The sequence below is a fragment of the Tachypleus tridentatus genome, chromosome 13, assembly GCF_004210375.1.
Source record: "Tachypleus tridentatus isolate NWPU-2018 chromosome 13, ASM421037v1, whole genome shotgun sequence".
Lineage (NCBI taxonomy): Eukaryota > Metazoa > Arthropoda > Merostomata > Xiphosura > Limulidae > Tachypleus > Tachypleus tridentatus.
The window spans coordinates 49392364-49418987 of record NC_134837.1 but is presented as its reverse complement, the minus strand read 5'-3'; the positions used below and the strand labels follow the sequence as shown (position 1 = coordinate 49418987).

Genomic DNA, 26624 nt, shown 5'->3' with positions numbered 1-26624 from the left:
TCTTACTAAAATAACTTCCTTAGTAGAATTCTATTTCATATACATACAATAAAAAGTTTTGAGAGTCTCCACAAAATTCTTCCAAACTCAAAACATTTTTTCTCTTCTGTTTCTTCTTCTTGATTTCTTTTACATCAATGATTTTCTGTATATGTATATATGCACATATAAAAGTATGATCACACTCTTGAGTGTACTATTTAAGTAATATTTAAAAGGAGCCTCTGACTAAGCTGCATTATTTATTAAAATTAATATTTTGATATGCAAATTATATAATAAAGACACAGAAATAATAAAAAACATCTACTACAACCTAGTTCTGATATATGTATGGGTCATTAAAAATCTTTCTTTAGAAAAAATATGCAAAGAAGCAAGGACTAAATAGAGCTAGTAAAACAGTTATAATCAGAGTACCAATTTATGCATTTTTTTTTCAAAAACAAGTCTTTCGTCTGTTTTGTTTTTTTAATGAAACAATTATCAAGTTTTAAAATAGAAAATAGAGATCTAATAACAGGAATTTTTCTGATTTTTTTCTACATATACAATTATATAAAAAAGGAATTAACATCTGAATCAGTTTTCAAACTGAAATTATAAAAATTCAGACTGGCTTAGAAAAATGTAAATGTACATGACAGGCAACATAAAATGTTTTTAGAACTGTAGAACAGTAAACATGAATGGTTTTACAATTAGTATTGCAAAGGTGAAAAACTTGAAATTATTATTCAATAAAATTAATTTACATCATTCTTCTGAACTTCAAGTCAAAACGGAACTAAATCACAATCATGTGATAAAGGAAAACAAAATGTTATTTTAAAATCCATCTCAACTCATTTAGAATGACTACCAGCTAATAAAAACTATTTGTTACTAAAACTTTCTTAGTTCATTATATTGCAACTATCTTTCTTGTAAAAAATATTTACTATCATTAAATTTGAAGTTCAGTTTAAAGGCATTTTTGAGAAACTTGTATGAACAATAAAGAAAACTTCTTAGCAACAAGTGAAAAACTACAAAATGATAAGGAGCACCTAAGTCTTATTACATGCATACTTCTGTAAATTTCTATTACTCGAAAATGTTTAGTAATACTAAATAACAGATACCAAATACCTCAAAATGATGAATACTTAATAAATGCTAGAATTTTTATACAATATTTAAGTAAACATTACAATTACAAAATTATTCATCTATAGTCAAATAAGAGTTATGCATTATGCCAAATCTTAAAATTGTACCTAATTTATAATTTGAGGGAAAAAAACAAATATGTATTACTTACTTTTGAATCATTATCTGCTTCTCTTTTGAGAGCATAAGAAGGTTCTTTTCCTACAGAAAGATTATTTCATTAAAAAAACTACATAAATGCCACAATGCAGCTATGTTCATTAAAGCAAAAATAAAGAAAAACAAAAAAGTTAATATTTTCCTACATTGAAAATGTATATACAATACATTCTTACCTCCACTCAAAGAACAGATTGTCCCTTCATATAAGTAAACTTACACTAACCTTGATACACCCATCTAACTTAACAGGTTCTCACACTAAGGTGATGCATGATAGAATGTTTGCTCTTCAAAAAGAGGAAGAAAAAGGCATTTAAGGAAATGTTACATAAGGAACAGGACAACATGGTTTGAAAGGAGAAAGTGTAAGGCCATGGAGGTTGCAATCAGACATGTAAGTAGGATGATAGGGACAGAGAAGGCATGAAGAACAAAACAACTGGGTAAGAGCTAGAGAAATTGTGAAATTCTGTGAAATGGAAAATGGCTGACAAGGCCACATGATAACCAGTAGTGATGGATAACAAAAGCCAGTTGTTGAAAAGCCAGGTAAAGAAGAAAATAAGATGCAGGAGAATAAGACAGAACTGAGAAAAACTACAATGAAAAGATCAATGGCAGTATAAATATCACACTAGTAAATCCACATGAATGGAAAATAATCAGGGAAGCAACCCACTGGGATATTTGACCCTTCTGAAAAGGAGCTGGACAAAAGCCACATATGAAAACATTGTTAAAATGGAAGAACATAGCATGCCTAAATGAGATTGTTAAAAGATGGGTTGGTAAGAGACGAAAAGGAAGTGTCAGTAGGAGCAGGCCCAGAAGTCAAAATTACAGTTGTACATGCCAAAGTTATACCACCAAGTGAACACGAGATAGTGGTTTGGATGACAGAATAACCATAAAGAAGAAGACAGATGGGGATAAGGGCATTAACTTACAGCTACAGCCAAAGGATGTAGATCTGGGGATCAAAACCTGAAAAGCTTGGAATTCAGGTAGGTTGGAAATGCATTCAGTTCCAGAGCACCCCCAGTGGAAAAACAATTAGTCAAAGACCTGTGGGTTAAGGAATTACTCCATGAGAAAAATCTTGTGGCACAAATGACCTGTAACCAGATTTAGAGCATCTGGTATATGACATGCCCAAAACAGAAGGTCTAACATATGAAAACAAAAGAAGTACCTTGAACAAAGAGGATGATCCAGAAAAGAATGGGAATACAGGTGGGAAAAGGAAGGGAAGAAAAAAGGCAAAACAACCTAACTGGTCAGCCAAAGTTAAGGGAAGGAATGTCAGCTCTAAATAATGAAAAATATACCAAAAATAATAAAGGATATGATAAAAATCAAAATGACAAAGACAGCATGCCAAGAAGGAGATGACTGAGGTCTTAGGAGACATATCTTACAATAAACAAATTTCAAAGGTTCTGGAAAGATAGGAATAATAATATGGATATCCCAATTTAGTGAAACAACAGAAACATGTAGATGGATCAGATGAAAAAGATTGAAGAGAAACTTTCTAGAAGATTATAAAAGGAGGGAGTTAAATATGATAGCTCTAAAACAAGCAACAGTTAAAACTGACAAACCCAGAACAAACAAGATAAAGAACTGGGACAGGTAACAAAAATAACTACAGGAAGTATGGAAACTCTGGGAAAAATACCAAAGACTAAAGCAAGACTCAAGCTCTGGTACACAGAGAAAGAAAAAATGGTAAAAAGTGTTTGTAATGCAAGATGAGACACAAGGAGTACGGTCCCTGAGTTGAGGCATGTGACTGGACAAAAGACGTGCAGAAATATAGAATATGCTGATGATGGGATGAAAAACAATCAATTATGGTGGACAAAGGAGTGAATAGGTCAGAGAAAGGGCCATAACCTATAGCTCCATGAAGGGCCAGAGCAAAGGAACTATGCTGGATTCAGCCAATACAAAGTAACCAAAAGAACACAAGAAGGATGGGTCAAGAAAAGGAAAAAGATCCATATGAGGAGGAGTCTGAACAGAGGGTAGACAAATAGGGATGAGTTCTTAAGCCAAGGCATGAGACTAGATAAAAGTTACAGTGAGAGGAGTGTGGAGACATCTGGATGAAAAACTTCAGATCAGGGAAGACTGAGTAGACAGGATAGGGAAAAGGATAAGGGGTGTTGCTCTAGCAAGGATCAGAACAGAGGGAACTACATCTTAGCAGCCAATACAAAAGAACAAGTAGAGAAGCACAAGGTTTGGTCTGGATATGAGAAAAGACTCAGAAGATGAGTTACTTTGGAGAGCAGGCATATAAGTGAAGACACCTCCAATATTAACAAGTTGAAGGGTGAAGAACTGAAGACTAAAATGAAAAAAAGTATGACATAACAGTGAGTGGGAAACACACAAAAATATGCCAAGTTCCCTGGTGGAAATGTGATGAAATACTGACTACGAGACTCAGAACTCAGGGAACGTCGAACACCAGATTAGTCATGTTATGGTCATTTGTCCAATATATGAAATCCAGAGTCTGATCAGACAGAGATTTGTACAAGGTTCCTCCTGTCTAGGTGATAAAGCTGAGAATAGTGGAATTACAAAAAAGAACCCAAACCATTCTCCCCTGCACAAAAGTAAAGAAATAATACAAAGCCCAATGAACTGCCAAGGTACCAGGATGAGGATATGGAGGGTAGCTTCCTTAATTGATCCCCAACCCAAAAATTCAGGGGAATTGAGAAAAATGGGATGATTCAAGTGATCACAAGGGAAGTTCCATTGATCAAGAAGTATACAGTAAACAGAATGCTTGTCCAACCCAAAGGAATGAGTACTACCATGAAAGACGTCATCCCAAAATAGAGAAAACCTCATGAACAAAGAAAAAGGAAGTGATAACAAATGTTGCTGTCTGCTTGATATCCTGGGGCCAAAGTGGAGAAGACTGGGCTCTACCAAAAAAAGGGAAATGAAAGAACCCCCTCTTCTCCCAGATGGATAAGACACTGTAAGAAGTTAGTAAAGGATATATGCAGCCATAAAAGAAATACACTCGAAAAGCTTCTTAAAGAAGGAAGTGGGTAAGTGATTGACAGGCACAAGGAGAGGCGAGTAAAAGCCTTTTATTCATAAAATGTGACTTTGGAGACCTAATGAGTGAAAATGATGTGCAAAAGCATACCACTCTGCAAAATACGAATAAAGTAGAAGAAAGATGGTTTGTGAGCACCTATAACAGGAAGGCAAAACTAATCTAGAGAAACCAAAGAAAAGAACATGACAGAGTGACACAAAAACCCACCAGAGTGAGAGATAAAACTCCTTGGTGAAGCTGGGCAACTGCAGATAAGTATCCAGCCATGGACAGATCAAGAAAGAGACTTGAAACTCCCATGCATAGGAATAATAATAATTGGTGTTAAATCATGGTCGAGTTGATTCCACACATTAAATAGCTCAGTTGTGTGGTACAATTCTAACAAAAACTTAGAAACATATAGTCTACAAAGAGTTTAAAAGTAACACATCTGTAAAACTAAGAAAATTGACCTAACACAGTAAGTAAAAGTATAAAAACCACTAAAGGGACTGATAAGATAAATGACCCTTAAACATAGAGGTCAACTCTAAGAAACTATAAGGTGAAGGACACAAAAAGAAAACTTTTACCCCTAAAGAACATGAGAATCAAAAGGGCACCCAATTAAGAAAAACAAAGGCCGACTCAAAATTTCTCTCCAATTAAATGTGACTAGTAATAAAGATACACACAAAAAGGAACTTGCAACTAAATAACAGTGAAAAAATCAACACAAGAAACAAACTATAACTGAAAGTTGTAAACTAAAGTAACTTAGAGAGTAAAAAAGTATAAAATTTGAACTTACACAACACTGACAAAAGAGGGCATGGTTAACATAAATTATTGAGTGCAGAAATTGGATCCATACACTCAAGCTCACAGAAACTTATTGAACATATACATATTTCAGGGAAGTGATAAATAAACACTGAAAAACTTACCACAGGTCATCTGGGAAAAACAACAATGCCTATCTTGAAAGGAAAAAAACTGCCACCCGAACGTAAGACAGAAACTCCTCATAAACAAAAGTCTGCGCTTCCTCACCAGACATGGTTAAACCTGTGACTGACAGCTAGTGTTATATAAGTGCTGCCTACTTATGATGGGAAAATTATCAACCACCATAAGAAACCTGAATTCATATGAACAAGGTAGAATTCAGGAAGCAGAAGCATCTTAAAAAACAAATGAGTACAAACTTCGACTAGAAACTGATATTACTTGGTGATCAAGCATAATAAAAAATTGTGTAGATGCATGAAGAACGTAAAACACGTGTCTATACACGAGAAATGCCAATCGAGAAAGTGAGAATCGCAAGGGAAGAGGGAGCTATCTGCATTAGTATAGAGGGTGCAATGGGATTGGTGGAGGGTGATCACATGAACAACACATACTATGCAATGATGTAAAAGAATCCAAGAAAATAAAAGACTGGTGCTCTTTAAAAAAAAAATTCACCAATGCACACAGAGCAAATTAAGGTCAAGAGAAGGTAGTATTCATTTTGGAAATTCATGAGGGTAGGTGAGAGTATTAAGGCTAGTGGTAATCGATTGGGTGGTTAGCATTTTATGACATGAAACAACTAGGCTATCTGCACCAAACAACTGGTAAAAAAAATTAAAAGTAAAGTAAAATTATTATATTTTGTAAAAAGGAAACATGTTAAAACAAAACAAAGTTTAATTTTTGAATTAAAAACTTAAATAGCATTAAAAACTCCAATGGCCCTAAGAAAACTAAAAACATTTGTAAGGTAGACAGTGTCAGGGGTAAACCAACCCTGGGACAAAACATGTCTAAAATGGTGCCATTGTTAAGAGTCACAACAATGACATGACAGTAAAATGTGGACTATTGTGACCTGAGTGTCACACAGACCACACATTGGTGCATCAGTCCCAGAGAGAAGAAAATGGTGAGTTAAAAACACCTGTGCCCAATGCATAATCTAGTTAGAACAACTTCTTCCAATCCTTACGAAAATAAGATGGCCAAAGTACAATAGAGGGTTTTATCTGGAAAAGCTTGTTTTCACATTGCTCACTCTGAGTTGACTGCCAACTGGCACAGAGCTGAGCCTTGGATACAGGACCATGGTCCATGTATGCAACAGGCACAGCAGTGATAGCACCAGAGCAGACAGACATAGCTGCTGTGTCAGTAAGCTTGTTCCCACAAATACCAACGTGGTCTGGATAGAAGCAGATGTTAAAGAGAAATGGGCCAGTCAGTTTTGAATATCGGCAAAAACAGGGTGAGAATTAATGTGAAGTGATTCCAGGTCCAGCAGAGAACTAAGTCTGTATAAATTGTACAAATTAGTACAAATCAAGTACTGCTTAGCTTCTATGTGATCCAGGGCAAGAGAAATGGCATACAGATTGGCAGTGAACACAGAAACTGTAGAGGAGATTCTGTGCACAATCACAGCAAACCACAGAGTCATGTGAATTTGAACCATTTGTATAAATGTGGATGGAAGTATGGTTTGAAAGATGTTTAGCAAACAAAAGATGATACTTCCAACCAGGAGCATCACATTTGTCATATGACTTAAAGAAAGGTCACATTTGGGAATGGTAAAAAGCCATGGTGGGATGGCCTAACTAGTGGATACAGCAATGTCATCCAAGGACAGATCCAATTCATCCAACTACATCTGGATATGAAGATCAAAATGAACAATGGCAGATCATTTATTCTGAAAAAGCATTGCCCACTGAGGAAGGAAAACACAACCCCAGGTAGGATGCTGTGGTAAGGATAAAGTTTTGAAGCATACAGTAAAGACAGTTGCAAATGGCAGAGGAGGTTCACGAGACTCTGTGTACAAACTCTGGACTGGGGAAGTGCAAAAAGCCCTGGTGGAGAGCCGAAGTCTCTAATGATGAATGGGGTCAAGAATCATCAAGGTCAAGGTCCTGGCAGAGCCACAGACCAGAGACCCATAGTCCAATTTTGATCAGTTGAGAGCATAATATATCTTTAGCACAGAACATCAATTCATTTCTCAAGAGATGGAAGAGAAGACATAGAGGATGTTCAGTGCCCTTGTACACTTGACTTGTGGCTGCTTGATCTGTGGTATAAAGGTCAGTTTATGATCAAAGAAAAGCCCCAAGAACTTTGCCTCAGGGACCATGGGAAGCACAACATCACCGATACAGAGTTCAGGATCATGGTGAATACCCCATGGCAGCAAATGTGCATGCAAATGGTTTTAGAAAGAGAGAAATTAAAACCATTTGCTGTAGTCCATTTCAGTAAATGAATGAGGGTAGTCTGTAGCTGCCTCTCAATAAACCTCATGTTTGACAACTGACACGAGATAAGGAATTCATCGATATAGAGTCCCATTTGCAACAGTAAGAGGGAGTTGTCCAGTGATGGAATTAATCTTTATATAGAAAAGTGTGACACTTAAAATACAGCCATGAGGGACTCCAAATTCCAGTAGGAAAGAAGGGGAAAGTGTCGAACCAACACAAACTTGGAATCGCCTGTCCATTAAAACATTTTTAATGAAAATGAGCAAACGACCATGCAACCCACATAAGTGAAGGTCTCACAGATGCCATACTTCCATGTAGTATCATAAGCCTTCTCAGTGTCAAAAAATACTGACACAAGATGTTGCTTCAGAAAGGCTTCTCTGACCAACATTTCAAGTTGAATCAGGTGGTCCATGGTAGAGCACTGTCGTCAGAGCCCACACTGGGTTGGTTAGAGGAGATTGATTCCAGAAAGCAAACAAGATGAGTATTAACCATTCTCTCTAAAGTCTTACAGATACAGCTTATCAAAGCAACTGGATGGTAGTTTGAAGGAATCTTTTCCAAGCTTAGAGAAGCATAGAACAATCATTGTGTGGTGCCACACATCAGGAAAAACATTCTCCTGTCAGATTCAGTTAAAGACAACCAGAAGAATAGCAAGAGAAGCAGGAGAGAGATGATGTAGCATCTCGTAGTGTATATCATCAGGTCCAACCAATGTACTGCCAGACCGATGAAGAACCAGCTTGAGTTCCACCAATGTAAAGGGGCAATTATAGTCACAGAGACAATCAGCCCAAAAGAAAAGAAGTGATTGCTCTGCCTGAGTCTTCATGGCTAAGAAGGTAAAGGGTGAAGCAGAAGTGCTAGATACCTGGCAAAAGCTATTGCCAAGAGTATTGGTGATGCTCTAGGCATTAGCAACTTCTGGCCATCAGAAAGCAAGATCAAAAGGGAGCAGAATTATACTGCCAACTGACCTTCTAAATCTTGTCACATATGAGTTTGTAACTTGTGGTAGAAGAGATGCTGGTTGTGAATTTAAACCAAGATTCCTTCTGGCTTTGATGTCTTACCTACCAAGGATGTGGATAGGCTCGCTGAAAAGTGATGCAGCTCAAGAGCGTCGGATACCTAAGAAAGGTATTCAAGGCCCATTTTTGAGCCTTCTGTACCATGTGGCAGGCAGGATTCCATCATGAATGAAGATACCATGGAAAACGTATTGAAGTTTTAGGAATACACTGGAGCAGCTGCCTGGATAATATAGTCAGTCACTGCTGCCATGCAGTCATCTATCAATGGCTTACAGACGACGGCAGGATCAAGTTCCTCAAAAGCAGTGACAGAAAGCTAGATGGCTTGATCCAGTTTCCACCAGGGCATGCAAGTCCAGTGGCATTGACCACGGCCAGTCTCTCTGAAAGTGATAAGAGAATGATCACTGCCCTGTGGGTAAGTGTCAACCCTCAATGAAAAGTGGAAAAATAGTGAAGGGAGTAGATTGAGCGATCAATAGCAGTAAAAGACTAACTAGGTGCATGAAAATAAGTATAAGAATCAGTATTGACGAGAGAAAGGTTGTGATCTGAAAGCATACGCTCTACGGAGTGACCCCTTCCATCAATATCAGCACCTCCCCAGAGGAGATTATGTCCATTAAAGTTCCCCCAGGATTAAAAAGAGAAACAACAACTGTTCAATAAGAGCATTAAGGTCTGATTGTTCATAAGTCTCTTCAAAGACAGACAGAAAGAACAAACTGTGATAGTACAAACTCCATGGGTATGTCAAACGGCCAAGAAAGGGTGGGCACATGCTGATCGACCAGCAGTGTCATCCCTCCATGTACTTGTCTATCACAAAACCCGTTATTTCTGTACAAAGAAAACTGCCAAAAGGTGACTGTATTGGCAGGTTTCAGAAATGTTTTCTGAAAGGAAAGACGTACAGGATGGTAAGAATCAATCAGTACTTTGATGTCATCCACATTAGAATGTAAACCTCCACAGTTACATTGTATCAAAGTGGCCATTTATATTTATGTGTAGGTGAATTGGGTGAAGAGCCCTTCCATTTTCGACCAAGTCTTTTTTCTTTATTAGAGGGAGGTCTATTGACCTCCATGGATCCTGCCCTGAATGAATTGGGTAGCTCTCTGTTGTTAAAAGAAGATTACAGCGACTAAGGGCATGAACAAATAATCATTCTGCATCTCGAGATAGAAGAAGAGATGGACCTGAAGAAATGCCCATATCCAGAATCAAAGGAAATGGATCCAGGGATCTGCTGGAATGAATGGTAGAAACAGAGATGAGTGGTGACTTTGATTCATCAAGTCTCCGAACCATGGAGATCAAAAGACTTTTCAAAAGGTTCAAGAATGATTCTTTCAGAGGCACAGAGAGATCTGTCTGCTTTTCCACTGTAGCAGTGGAATGAAGTGCAGAAGAATATGTCCGAGATGGAGTGGTCAACCTCAGGGTAAGAAATGTTGTGAATCTTTTTAAATGCTATACCTCTTTTTCTTCCACCCACCTAGGGCATGAACGAAAGTACAATGGGTGAGAGCCACTACAATTAACACAATGAGTCTATTTCACACTCACAGGCATTGTGGTCCTTGCCACTGCAATAAGCACACGTCAATGAACCACAGCATGATGTCTTTGAGTGACTGAACTGCTGACATTGAAAACATTTGAGATGTTTCCACCAAAATGTCATCAGAACAAAGCTTTCTGACTGACTTAGGAGAGCCAGCAAGTCCCTATAGTCCCTTCTGAATAAAAAAGGAGGACATCTGCCCTAAAGATTTGTCTGATAAAGAGTGTAATATCAGAAAATGAGATACAGGTGTTGAAGAAGCTGAAGATTACCATTCAGAATCTTCAAGATGTGGTCATTTACCAATGGTTTGTTTTTTTCACTATTTTATTTTAAAATTTGATTAGGGGGATCCATAATAAAGAACGAATTTTTTAGTGCCCACTGACCCCACCCACTATAGATCCCTATGAGGGGATGTACTACAATGCCAAACAAGGACACTGCAGCAATACCAGGTTTTTGAGAGCACTATATCCAAACACCAGCATCAAATACCGATTGACCATGGGGAAGGGGGGGCACCTCAAGGCTGCCCGTCTTCAGGAATTTAAGGCCAAAATGGTTGCCATGCATGGCAAACACATGGGAGGATATTTAGATACCAGTGGAGGTAAACTGAAAGAACAGAACCTTCTCTGGGAGGTCCCTTCACCATGTAAAGAAACCCACACTGAGGGTGGCTGGTGGTGAATAACAAATTTGTACATACAGATAGAATTACAATTTGGGAAAAGTATTCTTTCACCTGAGAGAAGAAGCAAGATATCATATCAGAAACAATTCTTTAAATATTAGTTCTAGGTTTGCACCATACTGAAGCTCAAACTTGTACTTCAAACAAATTTACAATACTGTTTTTTCTAAACTAATATCACATGAAAATACAGATTACTAATTTTTTTATGGTTATATCACAGTTTCACATCACTAAAATAAAACTCTATTAGTTGAGAAAAAGTGTATTTTTATCATACCAGGATAAATTATGTGCTTGGGACTTTGCGAATCACTTTGGTTTTTGAGAACCTCCTTTTTACAACTATTGCTGGTTTCTCCTTCTTCTTGTGGAGTAATGTTTAAACTTTCATGATTTTTTGATGATAAATTAAATTCACTTTCATCTTCATAAGATTCATCTTTTTCCAGACATTGCTTATGCTTTGAGAATACTTTTTCTGTTAGATTATTATTATTTTGGTAACGCCGTTTCCTTTTCTCTTTCTGCTCCATTTTCTTCTCCAGCCTACAAAGAAAAAAAATCAAAAATTAAAATTAAATGCAGTATGGATGAGAAATACAATGTCTTTAACTTTGCTTTTAGTTTTGATCTCAATTCAGAACCCCTAATTATTTTATGATGTAAATATACCATAATAGCCTATCTGTAATACACAAGTGAACTATATGATAGACATTTAAGTTGAAAGCACAACAAATATTCGTATAAAACTGCATTTAGGAATAAGGAAATTTAATTACCTTAGTATTATAAATAACTTAACATCCAAGTTTCAATTTGAGTTCTATCCAAGGAATAGAACCTCTGAAGATAATTTTTTGATTAATAATTAATAGTTACACAAAATGCATTATTCTTTTAGTAAAGAATTAAAGGATGAAATAATAACTGAAACGAAATAATCATTCTGTACATAAACACTATCTAAAAAACAGATTTTGTGATAACTTTTGATGCCTATACAAAACTTTGAATGACAGATGTAGTATTTAATTAAAATACACCTTATAGCTAATCAATAAACTTTACTGTATTTTCTTATTTGAACTTTACATAACTTCAAACAAAATATTTCTTTTGCATCTATCCATAAATACTATACTGAGCATCAAATTACACTTTTCATTGTAAAATGTTCTTTTGTTTCTGTGTTTCTTTATATGATAGACATTCAAATGAAAAACAAGCATACTTAGTTTTTCTCTGCTTGGGTTGTTCTTCCTGATTTTCCTGTATTTTATCAAAAAACTAAAAAAAAAAGTTCATAAGTAATTAAAACAGATATTTTCACTGTTACATTCCATGTATCTTATATGCATACAACTTGGTATGGATATAAATATTTGACTACATTATTTGTGCTTCCAAATCTTTTACATGAAGGTAACTGAGGAGGTGCAAAAATTAAAATGCATTCACAATAAGCTGATAATGTGTAATTAATTTACAGTGAAGTGTAATATATAAACAAAAATCACATATAAATGCCACAAAATGACAGAATTTGGTCTTGTCAGTTGCAACCAAGATGAAAAATGAAAAAAAATGCAATTGATGATATATAACATAGATAGATGTAGCAAAATGAGAGAACTTGATCTTGCCAACAGAATCTTAGTTTAATCCTTTCACTGTGGCTGGGATGTATTTCCCGTTATCCTGGGAAATATACATCCTGGCCACAGTGAATGGGTTAAAAGACAGTCAAATCTGTGTAACAACATAAATCATAGTCAGGCCCAGCAAAATGACAGAACAAAGTCTTTCCAGCTACAACTCAGCTTATAAGACAGTCACATTTAAGAGACAATGTAAATCTTAATTAGATGCAGCAAAGTGGGAGAACTTGTTCTTATAAAGTCCATATTTAGATAAAAACATAAATCATAGTTAAGTGAAGCAAAATGAGAATGCTTGGTTTTCCCAGTTGTAGCTGAGTTTAGAGACTAAAAAAAATTTAACTGACAACTGAGAAAACTGTTACTTAAAAACTTCCATTAGCTTAACTGGATTGCAAAAAAAACCACTAAAAACAATCTGTACATACATAATCTGTACATATTTTATAAATTTATAAGACTGTTAAAAAAATAACAATAACTGAAGATCAAAATGGTACCTTTCAATCATTAATAAATTATATATCTAATTAATAGACCAATATGAAAACCTTTAACAAAATAGCTTGTATGTAGGTCTAACTTTACTTGTTTAACAAAGAGCAATAATTATTTGTATTCTTTAAAGTACCTCTTTAGAGACTTTGCCATCTTTGTCAATAATTACAGTAAATTTAATTGTCCCTTTACAATCTGGAGTCATGCATTTGGAATTCACAAGTTCCTAGGAAGAAAACAAAGAACAAATACAGTTGTAACAAGTACAATGAAAGTGTTCCAAAGTTAACCCCTTTGTTGTGGAATGTGCTATATGGTGCAAATGTAAACTGACAAGTAATTATAGATCATTCAATATGGTGTGCTTTAATTTTTTTTTAAGCAACAGTCTGCAGAACACGCTCAACTGATTACTAAATTCTGATTGGTTGATAATTTGTTTCCACTGATATAATTGGCTCAAAGAATGCTGAATTACTTTTGTAAAAATTACATGTAATTTTCTTTTATATATATATATACATACATACTGAAATATTACATAATACAAATAAAATTTATATATAAGTTATAAAAGTCTGGGAAATAATTCCATATTGCACTGTCATTTTCAATAAAAAAAACTTTGCAACTAAGGAGGTTTTTACAAATTTTACCTGGCAAAAAAATTATAATTCTTTATTTAGTAATGATAACTACATTTCCTTATTCATATAGTGTTTCAGCCCACATGCATCAGTGTAGTTTATTAGGTTACTATTGACCTAAAGACATAAACGCAACTTTAAATCTACAAAATGTTCCTTCTTCTTAGTAGTCTTTTACAGATATATACTTTAGTCACCTGCTCTCTTTAACTAACTTTTGTGTTATTATTGAATTGTTTTTTTAATTTTAAATGTTCAAAACTTACAATCATTGTCACTAAAGACTTAGTAAAAATTTGTCTTTGGTTACAATTTTTTGTTACAATTGAAATACACAGTTTACAGAACAGCCAATACATATCACTGAAACTTAAAACTAAAAAAACAATACTAGTTTAGCTTTCAATACACCTGAAATATGTCAAACAGGTGCTAACTCTCTTAACTAGTCTGCTAAAATGAAAAGCAGAATTACACCAGGCAGATCAGACTTTCTACAGTGGAATAGGACATAAAAAGGAAAATCACTGAGACCACTCTCGTATTTGTGATCATATCATCACTTGTCAAAACTAGCAAAAAGTCATAAAAATGTATTAGGAAACATTGACCATAAGCTTTATGGTGAAAAATAATAAAATTTGGCTTTTTTTTTGTATTAATTCATTAATACTCTAATACTAAGTAAACTTGACTTAACCAAATTATAAGAATAAATTAAAATCTGATAAGACACTTCTTATTGAAGTTTAGCTTACTGGTGCAATGATACTTGTTACAAGATCTCTTGAAGATGTACATCTTTCATATGGAACATTATCTCAGACAAAATGTCAGTCATGACATTTAAATTCTATAAACATTCTATGGCTTTAAATAAAGAAATTTTGCAAGAACAATAATAAGAAAATAATCATAAAATATGAGACTATAATAACAGTTATAAAACAAAAAAAGCTCTTTCAAGATTTTTCTATTGTCTATAGAAGAAAAACAAGAAATAAATAAGTTGAGTATCAGTATTCAACAGTGTAACAAAAAAAACAACCTGGATATTATAGTGCAGAAGACTACTGAAGGTTTCTAATGACACCCTAATCACTAAATATTCTCATCACAACAAAACCAACCAAGCTCAATAGAAATGACTGATATAATGATCTATAATTTATGAAGTAAGATAATAGATTAAGAAATGTTCATGTTGAAGGAATACATGACAGTAGACCTCATGAAACAAATATAATAAATACTGTTCACAGTAGGTTTTTAAAATACAACAATTAACCAAAGAAGTGATGGCTAGCTAAAAACAACTAACGTCATAACTCTGTTTCAGGTTTTAAGGAAAGGGCAAATTGAACCAAAGGATGCCTTAAGAAACATCAAGATGAATATAAACTCTCTTTCTGTTCCTCAAATGAGAAACTCATACTCAACTTAAATCTACTATTATTTGTAGACCAACAGAAATGGACTGTAGGGGTATTTTCATTTTAGCGTAAACAACTCAGGAAGGTTTTAAATTTAACAACAGAAAAACTAACTAAACAGAAAAAATCAAATGGAAATAAACTTTTATTGACAATAAAAAGACACACAGATATTAAAGTTTGCATTAAAAAAAAAGCTAATTTTGGTAGTCTTTGAAAAGATAGTAGAAAAATAAAACAACTGACTTAAAAGTAATTAATGTTATGCAAATATTTGGTTGACAGATTTATCAAAAAATAAGAGGAGGACAAAAGAATAACTGAATCCACATTTTAAAAAATTGTCATGACTACAACAGTCTTCATTTCTTCATGACCTTTTAAGTCAGCAATTTGTAACCCTACCACTCAAAGATCACAAGCCATTAATATCTCAATACCACACACCTTTTCATTTTTCACATTTATTTCATCCTTCATTTGTTTCCAACAACTAGGATGATATTCTAAGGAACAATGTTCAGAGCATCTTAGCCTAGTAAAACCACGAAAATCGACATCATTATAAAAAATGGATTTGTTAAAATTACATTCTTGAAAGCGACAGACAGCATCAGGTCGAGGTGGATATCGACACTGCTGAATCAATTCTTCAATTGCTTCCTGAAAGACATTAGAAAATATGACAATTAAAATGATACTCATAACTCAACATGAAAAAATTTAAATGCAGAAACACAAAAATTAACTTTTTTCACTCTTAATATAGTAGCACAATGTACCCAAAAAGAAATCATGAAAATATTTTTCATAACAATAAATAAATAATTTCTGGACTGTAAGCTAAAATATTTATAATCTTTACATTTCATTTTTAAAACTCAAAATATTGTCATATAAGTATGAAACTGCACACTCTTTAACTTGATTTTACCACTTGTTTACTTTCTCATAATTTCTGGCAAGAAATACTCTGCCTTCAAATACAAGAGTTGAACATCCACTAGTGAAAATGGATTAATAAAGTGTGGGTCCATCTCCAATTGTTAGAACTGCTTCTATTCTTTGTTATAGTTCATTTGCAAGTTCCGAAAGATATGGCAATGACTCAAGGTCCATTTCTGAAGAAATTCCTAACTAGCATGAAACTTATTCTTTTAAATTGTTTCACAATGATTTGACCATACAAAGTAGACCAAGAAAGATATGTAATGTTAATTTCAAACTGCTTAAATTAGTCATCAACTGTTGAAGTGTGTTATCCCAAAAAGCTCATCTTCAGCTAGCAAGATAGTGTAAATGATTTGCTGTGTGTCAGTCTTTCTTAAGAGAAATAACTCACATTCCAAGCCACCAAAATATAGCCTGAAGCCTAACTGTCTTCAGGCCCTCACACTGCTAAGGTAATGAATCAAAGATTGTACACCACCTTGGTTTCACACTGGACATAAAAGTGTCCATTTGATGAAACAAAGGTAAATGTAGGCTGAACTGGTTAGGCATCTTGTCATCACTGATCTTTGGTCCAAAGGTTGTAATCATTGTACCAATGACTACATTTCCAAGCAGTGGCTGGTGAATCAGTAGTTTAGATACTGTTGGTTGCCCATCACTACCTGCTTTTTGCAGTTCTTCTCCTGTGGATCTAACATATAATTTAGTTACTGTTTTATTTCACTCTATGGAATGAATTCCAAATAAAGCACAGTTTGGTTACATTTATTCACAACAGTTTCCTGGTCATAACTTTTATATCACTCCTTTTATAAAGTCAAGAAGTTGTGTAATTCTTATCACTGAAGCACTTATCAATTAAGAGTCCTGCAATCTCTTCTCTTTGAAAACAAGAAACACTTCTTTCACATATTGTTTGATAACTAATACTGAATATAGCTCACAAATATTTAATTAATACAGATCGCTCATCTGAGAAGTCATTTAAATAAGAGTCTACTCACTTATAAGAAGAATGGGTATATTTTGAATTAATCATTTCTAATTTTGATCCATCCCTCTTTGTATATGTTAATATTATTTTAGTATAACAAAGTTTTAAAACAAATAACAATATCTCCTTATAGTTTTATGATTTATTTGCTCAAAAAAGCAAAACAAATAAACATACTTTGAGCTTTCCAGGTTTGGTCACTTCTATTATTTCTAATGTTCCTGGCCACTCATTTACACCATATACAATGCCTTTCTCTAAAATATCCCTTCCAGAGAGTAGAGGCACTAGTGCTTCTTTAAATCTGCCAAACAGTTTTCTCATTAAAGTCTAACACATCTGATATTCTCAATCAAATCTATCTACTTGAGGCTAAGAAAATTATTTTTGTTTATATTATATAAAAATAATTACATTTGAATTATTTCAAACTTAAAACCTGTTGAATATTGATTTCTAGCATAAGAGTAACAAATAATTAATTAGCCAAAAAACACACTTCTCAAATATGCACATAAATTAAAACTACACTGAGACAAACACAGATGTGAATGGTTCCATTATTGTGTAATAATAAACGATTCTAAATTAAAATGTGACAACTATTTAAGTGTAATTCAGCTTTTGAAAGAATGATTTAAAAGTACAAACATCATATTACCTACCACTCAAAACACACAGGATTTTAGGTCAAAGAAGTGCTTCACATAGAACAATGTTCTATGTACCAATGAAATATTCACTGATGTAAGCTAATTTAGAATTCATATCCTACTACATTTCAGTAATACTTATCAACAAATAATGACCTAAGATGATATACATATACCATTTTCAAACTGTTAAATACAGTAACATGGAGAGAGAGAGAGAGATTTGTCATGTCGTAAAAAAGTTAAGGCACTGACCACCATAAGTTTAACAGAAGATTCAACGAATCAAGTATTTTAACCTAGTATTACTATATGAGGAGAAAGATTTATTGCTGAATACAACTCCATTCACACAATAATGGATAGTAAAACTAATATATTCCCTGAATACAACAAACACTATCTGATCATTGTGAATTATATTAAAAATTATGCATGCAGAATTTAATATATTTAATGAACATGACTAAATTTGAATTGTAGGATATCACAGCACTTTGTTTTGGAGATACACCTAAAAAAAGACAAAAATTAAATAAGGTATGTATAAAAAAAATGACCAAGAAATTTTATTATGCAAAAGTTGATACAGTTTTACAGAAATGTGGAACAATGCAAATACTGCATGAACACACAATTATCATGCTATAGGATGTAATATGGTTTTGTGTGTGTGTGTGTGTGTGTGTGTGTAAGTATTATAGCTTGTTTGTTTCAGAAACATGGTCACTTACACATGGGCTAGCTGATCTAGTCATCCTTAAATCTGAACTGAAACACTGAAGTGAAATTTACCACCAACTTTGAATTACCGTGACTGACTTGTGGTATCAGGCCATAAGTTTTATAATTCATTAACAGCCTTGAGGTGCAGTGTGCAACTTGGTATTAATTGGATGAATGCTACAGACCCTTAGCTCCATAGTCTGGAATACTAACTATTCAGCCACACATGGCAGTGTATTATGGAAAAGACGTTTTCATATCATTGCAAATCACAATATTTATAACATATAAAGCATCTTTCCCCATGTCACACAAGTGTAATTATTAACATGTAAATTCACAGAACAAAGTACCACTTTACATTCTCAAAACAAAACATTACCAATCCTCCAAAAGACCAATTTATTAACAAGTGTAAGCATTTTCTTTATATTATTATTATTATTACAATATAAATTAAACAGTGTTAATTTTATTGTCTTTATTTTGATGAATATTGAATTTCAGAGATACTTGTTCTATAAATTCTACAAAATTTTAGAGTAATAAGGCACATGCCAGCTGTTTTTTCTTCTTTCATAATACTATTAAATTAATGTATTATATGACACCAAACAATATTTCATTCTAACATAAAAGTCTGTGATCAGAGTTAATAACATTACATGTTTAAGTTGAATGCATGTGATATTTCCATGTCATAAAAATTACAAAGTAAAAGGAGTGTTTCTTACAATAAACAAAAAGTACTTTTTTAACATGGTTCATTCACATCACTACTGAATAATATTACTAGATGTAATTACTACTCCAGTTCCTGATTCACCACTAATGGTTAGCTACAAAAATTTAATGCAGGATATATAAAAGTAGAAAAGTCAGTAACAAACAAACATACACAAGGATAAAATCTGAAGGTACAAATCTCACCTATTCATTTTAAAGTATGCATAACCAAGACCGTAATATGCTGTTGGAAAGCGTATATTTTTCTCGTTTTCAATAATATCCTCAAATATAGAGATAGCTTTTGTATTTCCTATTTAGATAAAAAAAATTACAACTGTTATGCATTGCATAACTCAGAAAATCTATTTTAAAAGTTATAAATTCACACTAACTTTTGAAAATATAATAAAAAAGATAGTTATTTATAAACTTCTGAAATAAAACAAAAATAAAATTAAAAATAATAAAATGTGAGTGAACATTACTAATTAAGTTCAAACTTAATGGTCTACATGTTTGGTTCCACATTAGTCCTAGCTGTATTTTAGGAACACATTCTTAAATCTACAAAAATATATCATTTCATCAATTCATAAGCTAAGTATCTTCAGTCACTGAGGTTCTGACTTGCTACACTTTAAAAGTAACTATCACAAATACAGGTTTTTTTAAGATACAAACCTCACTATTGATACAGAAACTATTTTAATAGTATGAACACATACTAGTCAAATTTAAGTTTCTAATTTTCAAAACTTTCAAATTTCTTAAAACACACATTTCAAACTAGTTACCTCCCTTTGCTACCAAAATGTTAGGCCTATTAAACAGGTTTTAGGTTCTTATCTGAGTATGTTAAATAGACGAACTTGAACAAGACTGACGACACACAGATATATAAATTATCTTAAAATAGCATTGCATATAACATGTTACCGATAAAAAAAAAGTAAGGTTTGGCCATTTAAACCAATAAATACTTTCAGAATTACTTTTAGTTAAAAAAAAAGATAAAAATATTGTCTTTAAGTACTAACCCTTATTTTCATTACGTCTTTTACTATAATTTTGTGCTCACCATCTACTTACAGCTCAAGATTGTACAATTCTCAGCAATAACATACAAAAACTATTTATTTCTAATAATTTAAAACAACACATTTCTAATGTCTCAATTCAGTTATCTACATTTTAATCAGATTGTAACATCACTTATTTCTCATATGACTTAATAAGCTAAAGAATATTGCTAAAATAATTTTTTTTTTCTATTCATTATTAGTAGCCCAATCAGTAAGCTTCAATTCTTTCTAACATCTAAGTTAGTAATAATAACTGAAATTACAGCATAAAAGAATAAATGTTAGAACAGTATGAATCAGTTTTGTGCAGTTAAGATTCTATTATAAAAACAATTTTAAAACATTTCATTTAACTTTAAAAATGATTACTAGATTTACTGAAACCATTTACCATGGTTGTCATCTCAAGAAAAAAAATATTGTTTTACACTAAACAAATGAATACATCATTAAGAAAGGTTTCTGGCCAATTCATTCTCTTGTCAGTAATGTAAAAGTGTCATAATAATTTTGTACTACTATATGAACTAATTTTATTTACAGGAGCATGTCAACACATTAAATGATGTAATAATAAAAACAGCATGATTTCCAATTATATTTCTGAAAATAAAAAGGTTCAAAAAGTGGTACTTGTAACTGGTCTTCAGTCTTTTAAGCTAATTAAAATGTTTTATACAACATTTATAGCAAATTAAAATGACAGGGTATGACAATATCAGTAACTCACATTCATTTTAATGAAAACTTTCTAATTTAACTTACTTATGTATAGCTTTGTTCTGAATTTATGAATTTGATTTATAGTATAATCTACCATGTTTCTTCCAATCTACCACTGGTCTCTAATTTTAAATGTAAAATTTAATGTTTCTATTTATACCAATATTTATTGAAATTTGTACTTTCAGTAAATCAATATCCTTACCTCTTTTTGCTCACATTCCAAATTAGCCATTCCAAAAGAGTACTTTATAACAATCAAATCAGTCTCATCCAAACCTAGAGACTAATGAGAAATAATCTTTATTACAAATAGTAATGATATATTTCTAGGAGAAAGAATACACTATATAAACCAAGTAAACACAGTTACAATACATCATAATCCATTTTCACTTCCTAGGATATTAAGAGATACAACTAACTCGTTTGAAGCTTATCTATTTTTGACATATCTATCTGTACATTTACGAGCAGCTTATTTTTAGTTTTGGCTAATAATGATTTTTGGTTTTTACTTCTATACAAATAATAAAGTCAATGAGTGCATAGACAAAAGAAGTTTGTTTGATTCTGGCTTATAATATTCAAGTGTTTATGCATTCTATGGCTATTTTTTGAAGTAAAAGATTCTATAATAGCTGTTATTTTGGAGCTTTTAAAAGTGAACATCAAATCAGATATGATTAGTTTATTTGTAGATGTGTTACACACCTTTTCCAAAGTCATGTATTAACCAAAGTATGGATCATATACAAGTTATTTCATGTTTAAATTACTCAATAACCAAACACAGTTCTACCATGCTAAACAATGAGAAGAATCAAACAGAAGTACATGTATATAATTTTGTAATATTCATTGTTAATAAATAATAAAAATGTGAGGTCTACTACTGTCTTTTCATTTTTACAATGGGAAAGCTGTTTAATTGTGAAACAAATTAATAGTTTCTCATTTAATTTTTTCTTGAATGTTAACACACACCTCACTATTCAGATGTAAAATACACTAAAAGAAAGAAGTTAATTATGATATGAAATGTTCTATGGTAAATGTTATTGTATGAAAAGTATTTAGATTACAAATAATCTCTTATCCACTCATACAGCAACAATATCACTATTCAGGTGTTCATCACTGTTGCACCTACCTTTTGCTTTTATTAAAACTTTTTATTTGATTAAAACATCCTATATTTTGCTCACCTAGTGGTCTGCTTACTCAATTATTTTGTACTTCTTTTCAAAAGTTATTGCTCATGTAGTGTGATAAACAATGGAAGAGACTCCATAGGGACACACCTGTGGAACACTGCATCTTATCTCAATGTATACTTTTAGCCTGGAATGTAATGAAGGACAGGAAAATGACCCCAAAATGTTGCACTCAGCAAGCCAATATGTGTAGTGTATACCACACAGAGTGTGCTCATCTTGACTCTACTGAATAGACTTTGAATGTTTTTTACTAAAGGCAGTGCAATGGATGATAGCAAATTTCTATTTGCCAAAGCTGACAAGTGAAAGCCATAGAAGTGGGCAGTCGCTTCTCATATGCTAGATTTTTCCAAAGCCCCAGAGCGAAGGCTCTGGAATGAGTGCCCCTGAATAATAGATGTAGAAAACACCATGGATATGCCAAAATGGATTGTGACCTATTTGATCCACTAAAAGGAACAGGGAACATGTTTGACAAGTAGCAAGGAGTTTGAGCACAATGGAGTGGAATGAATGTCTGTTATCACATTCTCTATGATAATTCAGTTAAGAGATGAAAAAAAAATCCTGATTATTAAATATTGAGTGAGCAAATGAAAAACCTTAGATATATCAATGAGCCACCCCAACCATGTAGCTTGGAAAAGGAGAAAGATGTGAGAAGAGAGTAACACCACAAAATGGGCCAACAGAAGTCAAGTAAAGGAATGATAGCCCAATGCTGTAAAGATGATGAGCAAGGGTCCTCACGATACAAACTAATACCAAATGGGCCAACACTATGTCAGAAGGAACAGCATGTCTTATGATGACCTGAATCTCTTCCTTCTGTAACTTATGATCATAACTGTTTAAAACAGACGAATCTTCATCACATTAAAATTTTAATGAGATGAATTTTCACAGAAGTAGAAAAAGTATGCCCTATAAAGAAATCAGTACATTAACACAATATTTCAAGGAAAAAGTCTCTAATGTCTTCTATTATATTCAAAACATAAGTAGTTTAACAAATAAGTTTTACACTGGTAAGCATACAAAACTTTCAGTAGTTTTCAAACAAAAGTTTCTATTTTTTTCTATTATACACAAAACACTATTAGTCTTTTAAACAAGTTTCTATTTTATTCTACTAAACATAAACACCATTAGCCTTTCAAGTGAGTTTTTATTTTCTTCTGATTCATGAAAAACTGTTTTTCTGTGATTAAATGCAAAGTGACACAATGGACTATCTGTGCAGAGCCCATCACACATCAAACCTGATACTCAGCATATAAACTCTCAAGCTCACTGATGAGTCACTGGTAGGCAAACAAAAATGTCAGTAGTCTTTTAAACAAAAGTTTCTATTTTTTTCTTATATTACACACAAACCACTGATAGTTTTTCAAGTAAAAGTTTCTATTTTCTTTTTACCAATATTATTTCATGATTTATTTCAAATTCTGAAATATTTCACAAAAACTGTGATTAAGTAACAATAAACAAAATGCATATTTTAATACATTTATTTCCACAATATCTTCTTTAAAAGAGAAACACTTGTACAAACATATTTCTCACCTCTATAGAACCAACTCTGGAAATAGTTGAAAGTGCCTGTTGATAACAGGTTTTTGCACTATGGCTACATCCTTTGAGGAAGGCTTCAGAACCAAATTTTAAAGACTGTTTAAGCTCTTTTATTAGAACTGAAAGATTTTTAGTATCCTAGATATAAAAAAGAAAAGAGAACAAGATATGTTTTCATAAGACTTCATCATAACAATAAAACATTTTTTTTAAATCTTTATCAATGAGAATGAGACTGAACATTTACATAATATAGCAAAAGATAACAATCCTCTTTAACAAATCAGATTTTACTGAAGTCATAATTAATATCTTGGTACTACTTCTAAACATTACTACCCTATTAAACCGTTTATGTGTACGTGTCCATATGTAATAAAATAATTGCAGTGTTTTTACTTTATTTTTGTTTCAGCTTGCTTTTGATTATAACAAACTAATATAATTAGTCAGAGGTTTGGATTTGTTGTTTTTAGTGCAGTCCTTTTTGATTTGTTTTAATTTATTTAACTATCGGAACTAACATTTTCTAAAAATGTATACACACACACAGATACAGCAAGAATGTGACAACCAAGTTTTATGCAACATAAACATTCATTATATATGTAAGAGCACTGTCCCATTACATAAAAGAAAAACTGTCAAATTTTATTGGAGAGAAAAAAAACTATGTTAGAGTAAAAATGCCATGTGTAACATGAGGTAATTTTAAATGAACTTAAGTGTTTAGTAATCTACCAAAATGCTAGTGGTAAGAAACATTTTGCGAGACATAAAATAGAAACATTACAACATGTTTACAGCCACTAATTCTCTATTATCCTCCCATTTCCTGCAGATGCCTACATCAACACATATGGTTTCAGTAAGAGGGGCTAAAGCTTGCCCATAAAAGAATTTTTAATACAGAAAAAAGTCAGTGTATAATTCTACATATCAATTTACCCATAATCAGTATCATTCTGATATGTTGAAAATTCCTCTGCCTATGGGCTTGAATCTTTTAAGTTTCCAGCAATACCTCTGGGAGTTGCCAAAATAGGAATTCTTGTGTTGTCATACATCTATAACCTGACTCTTGGTGACAAGAAACCCACTTGAAATATAAATGTATCTCAGAATGGCTGATATGGGTATTAGCACTTTTACTGATAAGTAGAGAACAATGTTTCGATCTTGTTGTACCTTGTTGTTACAGGTATGTTGATGATACAATTGCAGGATTCACACCTACAGAATGCACATTTAGTTTTTCAATCACATTAACTCGATACACCCCAACATTAAGTTCACCCGTAAACAGAAAAAAAACTAACCAAATAGCATTTCTTGACCTCAAGATCACTGGAACTGATACAATTCAAAACAGAAATCCACAGAAAAATCACCTATACATTCCTAGGTCATCTTCAGGTTAACAAAGATAGTTTGCAACTGACCGTCTTAGAAACGAGAGTATAAATGGGTATGGGATTGTAGGGGATGTTGCAATTAAATGTTAGGTTATTAATTAGAGTAGGTATAAACATTTTCCTTTACACTGGTTTAATTTTGGTTTTAGTTGCTGTGTAAATAGGGTTATTTTTATTTTGTATTTGCTTATATTTGTTTCCCTACTAAGTATCAGTGTTTTCTATGGTTATTTGATTTGTAATGTTTAAAAATGTGTGAAGGTGTTTTTTTGTGTTCTTTGAATCTTGTTTCCCAACTACATAAGTTGTGGCATTTGTTGCATTGTATTTTATAAATTATGTTGGTGTTGCATTTGTCAGTGTAGTTGTTACATAATATGGACTTTAGTTTTGTACCTGGTTTTTGAATAAATTTGGTGTTTACTGGAATGTTGTGTTTTGTCATAAGTTTTTTTCCAAATGTTGGTTATTTTGTCACTGATGTTTTATATTCTTAATCAACTAAATCATATAGCCTTAATGGCCACTTTTGAGGTAATCTCCCTCTTCACAGAAGTCCTCACAACTGAAGCCTGCAAGATAGCTTCAGAACTTTATAACCAAGACCCCAACCCACTGATACACATCACCTCCAACCAATTGGCAACTATTAGAGAATTAACTACCATCAAAATTAACTTTATGTTCAATAACCAAAACTACATACAAGTAAATGGCCTAAGTATGGGGAATCCCATGTCACCAGTTCTAGCCAATATATTTATGACACAGATTGAATCTCAAGTAATCAGTTCAGCCTTACACACACCACTATACTGATACAGGTATGTTGATGATACAATTGCAGGATTCACACCTACAGAATGCACATTTAGTTTTTTCAATCACATTAACTCGATACACACCAACATTAAGTTCACCCGTAAACAGAAAAAAAACTAACCAAATAGCATTTCTTAACCTCAAAATCACAAGAACTGATACACAATTCAAAACAGAAATCCACAGAAAAATCACCTATACTAGATTATACATTCCCTGGGGCTCATCACATTAAACAAAACAAAAACTCAACATATTAGGAAACCAAATAAACACAGCCACAAAACTATGCTCACCTGATAAAATTAATGATGAAATAAACAAAATAAAACAACACTTCATCAACATCGACAAATTTCCTCAAAAACTGAGAAAAAATTATATGCACACACCTAGACAAGCAACAAATCCCAAGATACAACAAACTAGGAAACCTTATACTGCTGCATACCATACGTTCCCAACATCAGCAAAAAAATAACAAACATTTGGAAAAAACTTATAACAA

The 26624-nt window shown here is 32.8% G+C and overlaps 1 protein-coding gene across 5 annotated transcripts in view; it reads right to left on the bottom strand.

The window, feature by feature from the left end:
* LOC143240256 (uncharacterized) overlaps positions 1 to 26624 on the bottom strand; it is a 127408-nt gene that overhangs the window by 35619 nt on the left and 65165 nt on the right. For 4 of the 5 annotated variants that reach the window (XM_076482408.1, XM_076482407.1, XM_076482410.1 and 1 more), the window contains 10 exons: positions 23871 to 24017; positions 21290 to 21370; positions 19481 to 19589; positions 17349 to 17475; positions 15671 to 15886; positions 13277 to 13369; positions 12219 to 12274; positions 11262 to 11530; positions 1304 to 1353; positions 48 to 145 (listed from right to left, as the gene is read on the bottom strand). In XM_076482408.1, the coding sequence (XP_076338523.1) occupies positions 48 to 145; positions 1304 to 1353; positions 11262 to 11530; positions 12219 to 12274; positions 13277 to 13369; positions 15671 to 15886; positions 17349 to 17475; positions 19481 to 19488 (917 nt within the window). In that variant the 5' untranslated portion in view covers positions 19489 to 19589; positions 21290 to 21370; positions 23871 to 24017. Of the gene's footprint in view, positions 1 to 47; positions 146 to 1303; positions 1354 to 11261; positions 11531 to 12218; positions 12275 to 13276; positions 13370 to 15670; positions 15887 to 17348; positions 17476 to 19480; positions 19590 to 21289; positions 21371 to 23870; positions 24018 to 26624 lie in introns of those variants that run through there. The other variant, XM_076482411.1, reaches the window with a different exon arrangement.